At 36.7% G+C, this 13,503-nt stretch overlaps 1 protein-coding gene across 5 annotated transcripts in view; it reads right to left on the bottom strand.

Annotated features, from left to right (window-relative positions):
* Window positions 1-1,184: 1,184 nt before the first annotated feature.
* Window positions 1,185-13,503, bottom strand: part of DDX4 (DEAD-box helicase 4) — an 80,683-nt gene continuing 68,364 nt past the window's right edge. For all 5 annotated transcript variants that reach the window (XM_025387600.1, XM_025387596.1, XM_025387599.1 and 2 more), the window contains 4 exons: window positions 4,190-4,289; window positions 2,763-3,033; window positions 2,511-2,621; window positions 1,185-1,498 (listed from right to left, as the gene is read on the bottom strand). In XM_025387600.1, coding sequence (XP_025243385.1) covers window positions 1,421-1,498; window positions 2,511-2,621; window positions 2,763-3,033; window positions 4,190-4,289 — 560 coding nt within the window. In that variant the 3' untranslated portion in view covers window positions 1,185-1,420. The remainder of the gene's footprint in view (window positions 1,499-2,510; window positions 2,622-2,762; window positions 3,034-4,189; window positions 4,290-13,503) is intronic.

The following is a 13,503-nucleotide window of genomic DNA, read 5'->3' as shown; positions in this document are numbered from 1 at the left end:
GTGATGCCTCATTTATTAACTAAATTCCTATAACAAGATATACATCAGGGACATGTCACTTTGGATTGTTTAGGTGAACGGTAACAATACCAATCATTTTTGTTGCCCCAGTATCTACACCTCACTGGGTCTTAAATATTTGGGTTCATTCATTTAACAATTTATTAAGAACTTCGGGCTGGGCGCGGTGGCTCATGCCTGTAATCCCAGCACTTTGAGAGGCTGAGGAGGGCAGATCACGAGGTCAGGAGTTCGAGACCAGGCTGGCCAACATAGTGAAACCTGTCTCTACTAAAAATTAGCTGGGCACAGTGGCGCGTGTCTGTAATCCCAACTACTCAGGAGAGGCTGAGGCAGGAGAATTGATTGAACCCGAGAGGCGGAGGTTGCAGTGAGCCACAATCACGCCATTGCACTCCAGCCTTAGCAACAAGAGCAAGACGCCATCTCAAAAAAAAAAAAAAAAAAAAAAAAAAAAAAAGAAACTTCATCTATTCTAGGCATAGCAAGTTCAAGATATATAATGGAAAATGAAGAAAGACAGGGTTCTTTCATCAATCTTAAAATATGAATCGAAAATTTATGGAAAGAGTAAGCAGCGTTGTTTTTTGTTGATAAATGGGTTTGAGTCCTAAGATTAATTTTCATTGCCACATCTGTACAGTAATGTATTTTATAATTAATATTTAATTTATGTAAGACTTTGTTCACTGCATTGGTTACACAAGACACAAAAAAACAGTTTCAAAAATACAGGAGTGTGGGCTAGGATGTGCAACAAAGAAAAATTTAAAGTGCTGATGGAAAACTTAAGGGAAAAGTGTTTCATCCTTTATTTCAAGGAAAGATTGTATATTATAAAAACAAACATTGTTATGCCATTGAGTACAAAGCTCCCATCACAAGCATTTAACCATTTTCATCATGCATCTGATGATCTAAAAATCAAAATCACTTTGAAAGGCTTAAGTATTCTACTGTTTCTTAAAGATTATGTTATCACATTATAGTGACACACTACTGTTTTAAAGACTCAAGTAAAAATGAGACCCAGTAATTTTTAACCAAAAGTGTATCATACCCTATTTACTTGTTTTATAAGATCAATAAACACTATAGTAAGACTTGGCATTTAAACATTAAACATGTCTAAGCCCCCTGAAGAATATACCAGAAATAAGAAAGACATTTAGAATGCTTTAATATTTCTAGTTAACACCGTTTGAATCAGTAACTGCATTGTTGTAAGTTTTAGCATCTCACATAACTAGTCAGTAAGGATTTTTTTTTAAGTGTAGGAGTGAGAATACAAGGACAGGAGCTATGAGAATGTCACGTTTTATACTTCTGTTAAAAACTCAAAAATCAAAACTATTTTCTTCTCTGCATCAAAACCACAGACTTGAAGGATGTTTTGGCTTTAATCCCATGACTCATCATCTACTGGGTTGGGAGCTTGTGAAGAAGAAAACCCAGCTGTGTTCAAACTGCTCTTGCCCTGGTAATTATTTAAAAAAAAAAAAAAAAGAAACAAACATTTAATTTTATGACAGCTTTAAAGTTACATCACTCAGACTGAGAGCAAGGACTCAAAGTATCTATCATGTCTTCCCCAAATACACAAAGAACTTTATTCTCACTAAATCTGATTCACCTGAAAAAAGGCTCATGTCAAACCAGGAAGTCTAAATTGCACAAAATGTTTCAATAAAAATATTTGTTAAGTCAATAGTTTTTGACAAGTGGGGAAAACTTAATGCACTACACTCAATGAATCAGCATAAATATTTAATTAGCATGTTCATTGTTTCTATATAAAGGTGGTGCTCAGTCTATAAAAACCTGACATACCAGAAAAGACTTGTAGCCTCATGGCTGGCCACAGTGGCTCATGCCTGTAATCTCAGCACTTGGAGGCTGAAGCAGGTGGATCACTTGAGGCCAGGAGTTTGAGACCAGCCTGGCCAACATGGTGAAATCCTCTATTACACACACACACACACCCCCCCCAGCTGAGCATGGTGGCACATGCCTTTAATCCCAGATACACTGGAGGCTGAGGCACGAGAATTGCTTGAACCTGGGAGGCGGAGGTTGCAGTGAGCCAAGATCATGCCACTGCACTCCAGCCTGGACAACAGAGCCAGACACTATCTCAAAAAAAAAAAAAAAAAAAAAAAGAGAAAATAAAAGGCTTGTAACCCCAATAGGTCCTGTATTTTATATTAATTATTAATGTCAGAATTCAAAAATAATTCCATCAGAAATTTAAAAGATTCCAAATTAAAATTTAAAATCTGGGAAAGGAGACTGTTTAGGCATAAATCTCAAAGTTAATTCCTGACCTTTAAAACCAAAAATATGTATATACATAAAATGTTGATGAAATAATAAAGTAGCTACCTTCCAGGCTTGATTATTAAATATTATAGTTACACCTCACAATATTAAGCACAACATTTACAAAGAGTAACCAGAAGGTAAGTTCTGAATTTTTCCCTTCTACTAACCTTTCTAGTATCAACTGATGCAAACACGTTTCCTCTTGTACTACCGCTGAAGCCAGGAATGTATGTACTAAAGGCAATTTCTTCCAACCATGCAGGAACATCCTGTTGAGCCTTTAAAAAAAATTGACTTCATATGCAACATAAAGTCTTAAAGATTGGAAAAGTTTACTTGTTATATATATATGCATAAAATGTCTACTTTCAACAACGAAGTAAGAAAACTACCCATTCCATTTTAAAAGTTTAACTTACATCTGTCAATACTTTTACTAGAGGCTGTGCTAAGTGGTTATCCGATTCAAGATCAAAAAAGGAAATAGCTCTGCCAGTATTCCCACAACGACCAGTACGCCCAATTCGATGAACATATTCATCAATGGTAGACGGAAGATCAAAATTGATAACATGTTGCACATTTTCAATATCCAGCCCTCTGGCAGCTACTGAAGTAGCAACAAGAACTGGGCACTTCCCACAGCGAAAATCTCCAAGAGCTTGCTCCCGCTCTCTCTGTTCCCGATCACTTGAAAGAAAAGAAAGCATGTTATTAGAACAACTCTTAAAATCATTAAAGTGAATCATTAAAGTTCAACATACAAATTTCTTTTTAGTAATAGTAAGAATAGCAGCATTTGGCTGGGCACGGTGGCTCACACCTGTAATCCCAGCACTTTGGGAGGCTGAAGCAGGTGGATCACAAGGTCAGGAGATCTAGACCAGCCTGGCCAACATGGTGAAACCCCATCTCTATTAAAGATACAAAAAATTAGCTGGGCGTGGTGGCATGCACCTGTAATCCCAGCTACTCGGGAGGCTGAGGCAGGAGAATCACTTGAACCTGGAGGGGCAGAGGTTACAGTGAGCCGAGATCGTGCCATTGCACTCCAGCCTGGGCAACTGGGCGAGACTCCATCTCAAAAAAAAAAAAAAAAAAAAAAAAAAGAATAGCAGCATTTAACATTAACGTTCACTTCTTATATACCAAGTAGTATACTAATTCCTTCCAAGCTACCATTTTATTTAATCCTCACAATAATACTTTGAGTTGCAAAAATTATCTCCATTTGCAAATGAGGTAAAGTAACAACTAATATGTAGAGACAGAATACAAACTCAAGTCTGACAAAAATCAAATCCTATTATAATCTCTATGCTTTATAGCCTTAACATAAAATATACAACTACTTGATTAGAAGGCTTGCTTAAAAATATATTTTTAAAGTATAATTTCAGAATACCATATACTATGCAATATTTTAGGATCTACTAATAAAGTGCCAATAAAACTGTATTAATATGACATTTTAAAGCACTCCAATTTTAAAAAGTCCTAAGAAAGATTACATTTAGCAAAGGAAAAACTTGATATGGGGCCAGAGATCCTTAAGTGATATCTCTTGAGAAGTTTCCACTTCTTATGTTGAGGCTATCTAAGGCAGACCTTTATCTTACCCACCACAACCGCTTAGTTCTAAAAACTAAGAATGAAGACGAAAAATACTAGTTTAGTACTCCTGGGTATTACCCTTTTCCTCATATAAAGGACAATAACAGTTTATATCTGAGAGAATTCTGAATCCCAATCCTAGGATTGTATCATATTAGTTATATAAACTGATGTTTCTTAAATACCAAATAGAAGTCATTCCCCTAATAAGAAATTATATTCATCTACTCACCCATGAATACTTGTAGTTGATATTTTTTCTTGACAAAGAAAAGTTGCAATAAAATCTGCTTTTTTCTTAGTTTCAACAAAGACCATAGTTCTTTCATCCCCTACAAGACAAATGAAATTATTAATAGTCAAACTTCAAAATCAGGAAATGAAAAATAAAGCAGGGGTAGGAGGCAGTGCTTGAACAGGAAACTTTGTCCGCCACTGTATTTATTACCAGCACCACAGCCGGACCTGGTACATGAGAGGGACTCTAATTCTAGAATGGATGTCAAAGACACAAGGACTGTTTTCCTAGTTTAGGGATTTAAAAAATTAGCTCGTCCTTCCTCCTCCCAGGCCAACACAAGAAGTAGAACCTTAGGGAAAGGTAAGTCATATCTGCCTGCCAACTCTTAGTAGTATAAAATCGTCTTAGTCCTTTCCTCCCCTCCATTTCCCTCACTCTATAAATGATTTTTGCTCTCTGCCTCTCAAGATAATCCAATCTTTCATTCTCCTGTGATTGCCCGAGGTGTTTACAATAGTGGCATCTGACCTGGGGCTGCTTAATTCTATATAAACAGTGTTCCAAATATTATCTCTAATTCAAATCCCTTCATTCCCAAAATATTTTACAGATTAAAAAATTAAATGACAGCCTTATCCCAGGGTCTTAACTTGTTAAGGAATGTTTGTTTCTTAAAATATTTAACCAGTAGAAATTCAAGCATGGGCCGGAGATTTTCCCACACAGGGAATTTCCCTATAAAATGTTAGAGAAGAAAGATAATTTATAGCTTTAAAGCATATACAAATGTATTAGTGTTCATAATCACTCTCCCCATTTCTCTGTCAGCTCACATCATTTATTCAGCAAATATTGAGTGCCTACTAGATGCCTGTCAACGTTTCTGTTGGATATACAGAAATAAAAGCCCCTGCTTTCACTATGGGGAGGCAAATACATATTATGCATTTAGTACTAAAAAGGAAAAAATCAGTAAGATAAAAGGTCCAGAGATGATTACTTTAGATACTTTAAGATAGGCTTATTAGACAGGCCTACTTTAGATATCCCAATTAGATGGTATCTTAGTAAAGATTTAATAAAGATAGTGAACTGTGCAGGTATCTAGGAAAAGAGCTTAAGGAAGAGGGAAAGACAAGTCTAAGCCTCTGAGAAATGGGTGTTCTTATACTCATCAAACAGAAAAGAGATTCTAATGTGGTCTCCACATCCTGGGCAGAGGGAACAGCAAGTACAAAGGCCATGAAGCAGAAGTCTACCTGGTATATATGAGGAAGAGTAATGGGCCAAGTGTGGCTGGAGTAGGGAAAGCAATAGGAGATAAAGTCAGAGAGGTAATGGAGGCCATATCATAAAGGGCCTTTATGGCTACTGAAAGAACGTTTTTACTCTAAGAAGGGAAAACATGGGGTTTCGAGCAGAGAAGTAACATGATCTGATCTTTAACTGAGGATTTAAAGGATTCTACATATAATTTGATGGTACAAGAGGATTTTGCTAACAGAAGAGACGTATAGTTTGAGAAAGAAATCAAGAGTGACTCCAACATTTTCTGTTTGAGCAACTGGAAAAATGGAACTAACATTAACTGATATAGGAAGACTACAGGAAAAAATCATTTAGAGATGATATTTAAGCTTTAGATATCTATTAGATGACCAAGTAGCAAAATCAAAATGCTAACTGGTTCCCATAACAATGAGTTAAATCTTTGAATCGTGGTCCTTTTACATTTATTTCAGAATGATGATTTTATGTTTTATTAAAAATTCTGTTTCAACAGTTCCAGAGGTCATCCAACAAGATGCCCAAGGCTAAAACGGATTCATCTGACAGAGCCACATACATAGCACTGCTGAGCAGCTCAAGCCCTGGTCTTGTCTTTCCTTGGTTCCCAGTGTGAACTGCAAGTAGCAATAAAAATTTAACTCTGCTGATTCTATTTCTCTAGTTTTTCCCTACCAATTTTGTATTTGTTCTAGGTCAGACAATGAGCTGTTTCCCATTGGTGGCAGCAATGACTGCAAATTTAGCTTTATAAGACTATCTGATGATCTCTTTTGGGTGAAAAATGATAGAGAATCAATTCTGTTGGTCTATTTCTGTGTGTATTTGCCCCGTGAGCCAAAATCAACTAAGAATATAAAGAATTCTAGCTTTAGTTACTTGATCATAAATTTTTGTATTTCTGTGTTCACTCCTGATATGTGGCTGACGTGGTGGAACTGAGGCTATAAGTTATCTATGTGCCTGTAATTCAGAAAGGGTTTTATCATTATGTGAAATCAGTTGTGAATATCCTACGGAAGTGTTTTTTTTTTTGTTTTTTTTTGGTTTTTTTTGAGATGGAGTCTCGCTCTGTCACCCAGGCTGGAGTGCAGTGGCGCAATCTCGGCTCACTACAAGCTCTGCCTCCGGGATTCACGCCATTCTTCTGACTCAGCCTCCCGAGTAGCTGGGACTACAGGCGCCCACCACCACGCCCGGCTTATTTCTTTTGTATTTTTAGTAGAGACAGGTTTCACCATGTTAGCCAGAATGGTCTCTCTCAGTCTCCTGACCTTGTGATCCTCCCACCTCAGCCTCTCAAAGTGCTGGGACTACAGGCGTGAGCCACTGCGCCCAGCCCCTATAGAAGTATTAACACATTAAATTACAAAGTCTCTTAAAGGAAGTCTATTCAAATTTGTTTATAAAGATGAACAGAAGAGAAATGTTATCGAGGTAAATATTCCTAAAATATCAGAAAGTAAAGAAATTGAACTTGTAATGCTCTAAACTTTTGAAAAATATAAACTATGTTAAACTTTTGAAAAAACTTATTACAAGAATCAGAAACATTTGAAGAATCCAAGTTCACATAATTAAGTGAAATCTTTGGTAAATGAGACTAACACCTTTGCTTTAACAAGAAAAAAAAAAATCTTTTCCCCATTATCAGTGTTAAATTTAACACACTTATTTTACTTGGGTTTGTTTTTCCTAATGTATAGAGGTTTACCAGTGAAATAAGCTAGTATTATTCCTCCACGATGTTTAAGAGTATGAAAATGGAAATCTGTGTTCAACTAAATTTAGTCATTTATTCAATAGTATTTATGTTTTGAAAAATATCATCTTGAAGGTAATTTCCAAAATCTTCAGGTAACTGAAAACAGTAGACAATGCTTGTGTATGACATCTCCCAGTTTCCCATCTCCCTGCTCCCAATTTCCTTTATGAAATAGAAGTTACTATAATTAAAAGCTATAATTAACATAAGTGGTTGCAACTACGCCAGGAATAACAGTGACAGAAATAAAAACTGTAATTGCTTTTGTTTCAAGGAAAAAAAGTAGTTTAGTGGCTTTTAAACATTTTGGTCTCTGTCACCTTTAAACTCACAAAACATTGACAATCCTGGAGTTTTTTGTGTGTGTTTTGGTATTAAAAATTAACACCTAGATAACCTTTAAATAATTATTTGAACAATATTTGAATATTAAAATAATTCTTAGAATAATCATGAGGCCGGGCGCGGTGGCTCAAGCCTGTAATCCCAGCACTTTGGGAGGCCGAGACGGGCGGATCACGAGGTCGGGAGATCGAGACCATCCTGGCTAATATGGTGAAACCCCATCTCCACTAAAAAAAAAAATACAAAAAACTAGCCGGGCAAGGTGGCGGGCGCCTGTAGTCCCAGGTACTCGGGAGGCTGAGCCAGGAGAATGGCGGGAACCCGGGAGGCAGAGCTTGCAGTGAGCTGAGATCCGGCCACTGCACTCCAGCCTGGGCGACAGAGCGAGACTCCGTCTCAAAAAAAAAAAAAAAAAAAAAAAAAGAATAATCATGAAAATTATTTTTACCTTGCAGACCCCATTAGAGGATCTTAGAGAATCTGAGGGAGACACATTTTGTCCTAAAATGTCAGTTTGTTCCAGAACATTGAAAAAGCACAATGAAAGATAAAACTTGGAAACTGAATTTTATCTGCTTTGATTTATAACACTTGGGTCAAAATAAGCTATAAAAGGTGTTAATATTTTAGCAAAGGTCACTCAGTTTTGATGGAATTACTTTCTTGATTTACTGTTTAATGCTTTCACTTATAATATGAGGAGTTTTTTTTTCCTCAGAGCCATTACACTGGAGAAAAAGTTATTCTTTACCCTCCTTGTAATCAGCCTAGATCGCAGAGATTCTGTTGACTTTATTAGGTCTGATTGTTTAAAAAAAAAAAAAAAAAAAAAAGACTAAAGGGGAAAAAAAGAAGAAAAAAAGACTAAAGAGAGAAGGTTCCCTATTTATGAAAGAGCTGTGGTTATTTACAACCATGTTAATTTCTATGTTCACTTCTAAATGTTTTATTGTCACTTCAATTAAATTGATAACCAAATAGTTTCTCTCATACCCACGAATCCTACAATCAAATATTCAACTCTCCTCTGACAACTCCTTCTGTCTTTTTAAGATCAAATTATAAATTTAGAAGAAGAAATTCACCTAGAAAACTTTTGAGATTTCTCAGAGAGAGCCCCAAGAAAAGCACAAAGGTTTATTATTTCACCTTATAAAACAAGGGATTCTAGAAATTACTATTTTTTAAATGTATTACTATTTAAGAGTTGTATGGTAAGAGTTGTCAAACCAGAAAAGACTACACTTTTCCAAGATTAAAGAGAATACGTAAAATATTAATACATATTAATACAGGTTCAGCATTCCTAACTTGAAAATCCAAAATCCCAAACTTTTTGAGTACTGACATGATGCTCAAAGGAAATGCTCACTGGAGCATTTCAGAGTTTTGGATTAGGGATGATCAAGTGACAAACATACTGCAAATATTCCAAAAGTTAATAAAAAAAAAAAATCTGAAACATGGCCAGGTGTGGTGGCTCACACCTGTAATTCCAGCACTTTGAGAGGCCAAGGCAGGCGGATCACCTGAGGTCAGGAGTTCGAGATCAGCCTGGCGTGGTGAAACCCGATCTCTACTAAAAATACAAAAATTAGCTGGGCGTGGCGGCAGGTGCCTGAAATCTCAGCTACTCAGGAAGCTGAGGCAGGAGAATCGCTTCAACCCAGGAGGCAGAGGTTGCTGTGAGCCAAGATAATGCAGTCGCACTCTAACCTGAGAGACAAGAGTGAAACTCCATCTCCAAAAAAAAAAAAAAAATCTGAAACACTTCTGGTCTCAACCATTTTGGATAAGGGATATTCCGCCTGTATTTTTTTTTTTTTAAATGTATGCTTTATGGGAGTCCCTCATGATTTGTAAATTCCCTCACCATCCAAAGTATGTTTTTACCCTCAGGAGAAACACTGTTCAAAATTCTATAAAGTAACTCTATGGAGTTTCCCTATCTTTATCAAAGTCCTGAAGGTATGTTGCCTGATGCAACAGTACAGTGCTGCCCGTTATAATTTCACTTTTTAAAACGTCTATAACCTTACTTCTTTCCTAACTTGAATCTAGCATCTTCTCCAGTGGTTCTTCACTAGAGATGTACGTCAGACTTACACATGGCATTCTGTAAAAATATAAATGTCTGGACCCTATTTCTACATCTACAGGTGAACTCAGTTCCCATTTTGTCTTTCATTGTGCTTTTTCAATGTTCTGGAACAAACTGACACTTCATGACAAAGTAAGTCTTTCCCAGAGTCTCCAAGATCCTCTAAAGAGGTCTGCGAGGTAAAAACAATTTTCATAATTATACTACTAGGTCTATTTACTTTATATTCTTGATATGAAAAATTACATCTGTCCATTTTCATAAACAGGTTTCTTCTTTGAAAATAGGCTTAATCAGATGTTTTGCCTAGTATTTTTTTGAATGGCTTTATTACCTTTATTTTGCATGTCATAGAAAAAATTTTATCAGTAGCATTATTCTTATTATGAACCCTCCTCAGACCCTTGATATTTAACAATTACTGGTAACAAATTTACCATGATCATTAAATCTGTCATCTTCAGACAGCTTTTGTCTTCTTTAGATGCTTGCCCAAAGGCTGTGCTGTAAGCTATATAGATCAGAGTCTATATCCTAAAAGAGAGACTCCAAGCCTTGTGAAGTACTATTAATACTTCAAAGAACAGAGTCTTGGGTACAAGGTTCTGAAGTTGACTGCTTTGACAACTTTTAGACCCTATCACTGGACTGAGTGAGATTTCCAGGACTAGACAGAATCATGCAAGCTGATCCCTAACATATACAATGAAGAATTACATAAGGACTGAATGAGCTGATGGAGAAAATCTCTCTGTGGTCATGTGTTGGCAATACTGTTAATATTATTTTAATATTCTATTTTCTGGATATAAGAAGAAGCTTTTTGTCCTCTTAAGCTAGCTGTCATCTACACATTTTAGTAGACTGCTTTTGTAAACTAAAATCAAACATTCTAAAATCGTATCTGACCTTGCATCTCACTGACACCCCATCCCAACCCAAATTCAGATTTCTTAACTAAGTCTCCTTACTTTTCATGGTAGTTATCTGCAACAGTTAAATTAATCTGTCTGCCTCCTTTAACCAAGATATAAGTGGACAAGTTACCTGTGCAACTGACATCTCACCTGGATTTCATATTTGAAAACGGCATAGTAGGTACAACCAGATACTTTTTTTAAGGAACGAAGGTTGGCTTTCCTTATGGAATCAGTGCCTACGAAGACCTCCCATATAAGCTGGCCTGGTGCTTGTCTTACACGGCCCAGTCTTGGAGATCTTAAGGAAAGCCAGACACTTCCTGACAGGACATGAACCACAGGAAATATGGGGGACCTTTAGTAGAGTGAAATTCACTCCAATGTATACCTACTGCAGGTGAAACCTAGTAGAAAGAGTTTCTGAGACTTAGTTTCCTATCCCTTAGATAGCAAATAATCAAGGATTTTTAAAGTTCAATCTGACATTCCTTATGAAAACTTCCAGACAAAAGTTAATTTTGTGACTTTAGTAAAAGTCAATACTGCACAGCTCTAGATTTGCAAAACAAACTGAAGGAGGCCTATTTATTGTTAATGAACAATCTTGCTGCACCCATGCCAATAAGCAAGCCAAACACAAGACCAAACTTCTTGTCATCAAGACTCTCTCTGAGATTATTATGGTCATGAGGTAGATATAGGCTGTCAGAAAACATTATGGAAGAATTTGAATTAAGCAAAAAAGATCGCTGTCTAGCACACTCTTTGTGCCTTCTATAGTCTTTTTCATAACTGTTGCAATTGACAGCAATGCCAATGATTCTCAGTAAAAATGCAAATAAAGTTTTCCCCTGAAATGTAATTGATTATTGCATTTGAATAATGACCAGTTTTACATCTATCTCTTAAGTTAATTTTAGCATTCCTAATTGCCTAAACCAGGGGTGTCCAATCTTTTGGCTTCCCTGGGCCACATTAGGAGAATTGTCTTCGGTCACACATAAAATATGCTAACACTACTGATAGCTGATGAGCTAAAAAACAACAACAAAACAAACAAACAAACAAAAAAACTCATCATGTTTTAAGAAAGGTTATGAATTTGCATTGAACCACATTCAAAGCTCTCCTGGGCTGCATATGGCCTGTGGGCTGTGGGTTGGACAAGCTTGGCCTAAACATACATATATTTTTTGAATTCTCCTTTTGACTAGCTGTAACATCTTACTGGTTCCTTTGGTAACTAAAGAGCTCAATAAATTCTTTGATCCATGTTGACTTAAAATTATGAAAAAGGCAGTTTGGCTATACTACTCTAAAATAAACCTATATATTTAAAGGCAAAAGGAAAAAAATAGCATAATTAAGTGAAAGAGTAGAAAAAGAGATAAATTATATGAACAAAAATTTGTATAATTTGATGATATACTGGATGGATATTACATGCAAAGTTAAAAAGATATCAACTATGAACACTAAACCAAAAAAATACTTCACAGCTTAAATAATACAGAAGTATATCAATAGTGCTCATATATAATACATTGACCTTTTCTCAAGGGCAAACCAGTACTTCTGAAAAACTCTCCTTTTGGATTATTTGCAAAATAAACTTTATCCCACAAACTCATATATAAAAAAATCTTGGCCGGGCGCAGTGGCTCATGCCTGTAATCCCAGCACTTTGGAAGGCCGAGGTGGGCAGATCACGAGGTCAGGAGATCAAGACCATCCTGGCTAACACGGTGAAACCTTATCTCTACTAAAAATACAAAAAAATTAGCCGGGCATGGTGGTGGGTGCCTCTCTATCCCAGCTACTAGGGAGGCTGAGGCAGGAGAATCGCTTGAACCTAGGAGGCGGAGGTTGCAGTGAGCTGAGATCATGCTACTGCACTCCAGCCTGGGCGACAGAGCGAGACTCCATCTCAGAAAAAAAAAAAAAAATCTTAAGGTGCCTATATTAGAAATACGTTCTAACTTCAGCAAACCATATAGTGCTCATCTCTTCTGCATTAGCAGCATCGACTTATGGTGGGCAAGTTACTTGACCTCTCTATATTTGTTTCTTCATCCCCAAAACGGGGATCATGACAAAATCTACTTCATAAGGTTGTTTTGGGAATTAAATGAGCTAACACATGTACAATAATTAGAATGGTATGTGGCCCATAGCTATTATTATTTTTATATGCTATCAGTGTATATTATGAAACACTTGATGAAGCCAACCAATAAAATTTCTCAAACTCAAGATGAGTATTTGGTTTTTAAAAGTTTTTATAAAACTCAGCACAAACTAAAGACTAGAAGCCTGTAAGTGCTTTTAAAGTCACCTTTCCATTTTTTCTTCTTGCTCATTATTGGAAATTAAAAGATGAGCCACCTTCACACTCCTCTGTCTCAACACTGACATTCAAGCTGAAATGCAAGTACTAAAATGGAGGGTGTGGATGGGGAAAGTATAACATATAAGTAGATCTAGCCTGTGAGGTAATCAGAAGGTATTAAAATGAACATATTTAAAATTTTTGTTTCCAGTCTCAAAATAAGGCTATCTTAAACAACCAAACTAAAAAAACAAGACTTCAAAAATAAAAATTGGGCCAGGAATGGCAGCTTACGCCTGTAATTCCAGCACTTTGGAAGGCCAGTGTGAGTGGATCACTTGAGCCCAGGAGTTCAAAACCAGCCTGGGCAACACGGTAAAAACCCCATGTCTACAAAAACTAAAAAACTGGCTGGGCATGGTGGTGCATGCCTGTAGTCCCAGCTACTCAGGAGACTGACGTGGGAGAACTGCTTAAGCCTGGGAGCTTGAGGCTGCAATGAGCCGTGGTCATGCTACTGCACTCCAGCCCTGGCAATAAAACAAGGCTCCACCTCAA

The sequence above is a fragment of the Theropithecus gelada genome, chromosome 6 (genome assembly GCF_003255815.1).
Source record: "Theropithecus gelada isolate Dixy chromosome 6, Tgel_1.0, whole genome shotgun sequence".
NCBI classification, from domain to species: domain Eukaryota; kingdom Metazoa; phylum Chordata; class Mammalia; order Primates; family Cercopithecidae; genus Theropithecus; species Theropithecus gelada.
This window is presented reverse-complemented; position numbering and strand designations above follow the sequence as displayed.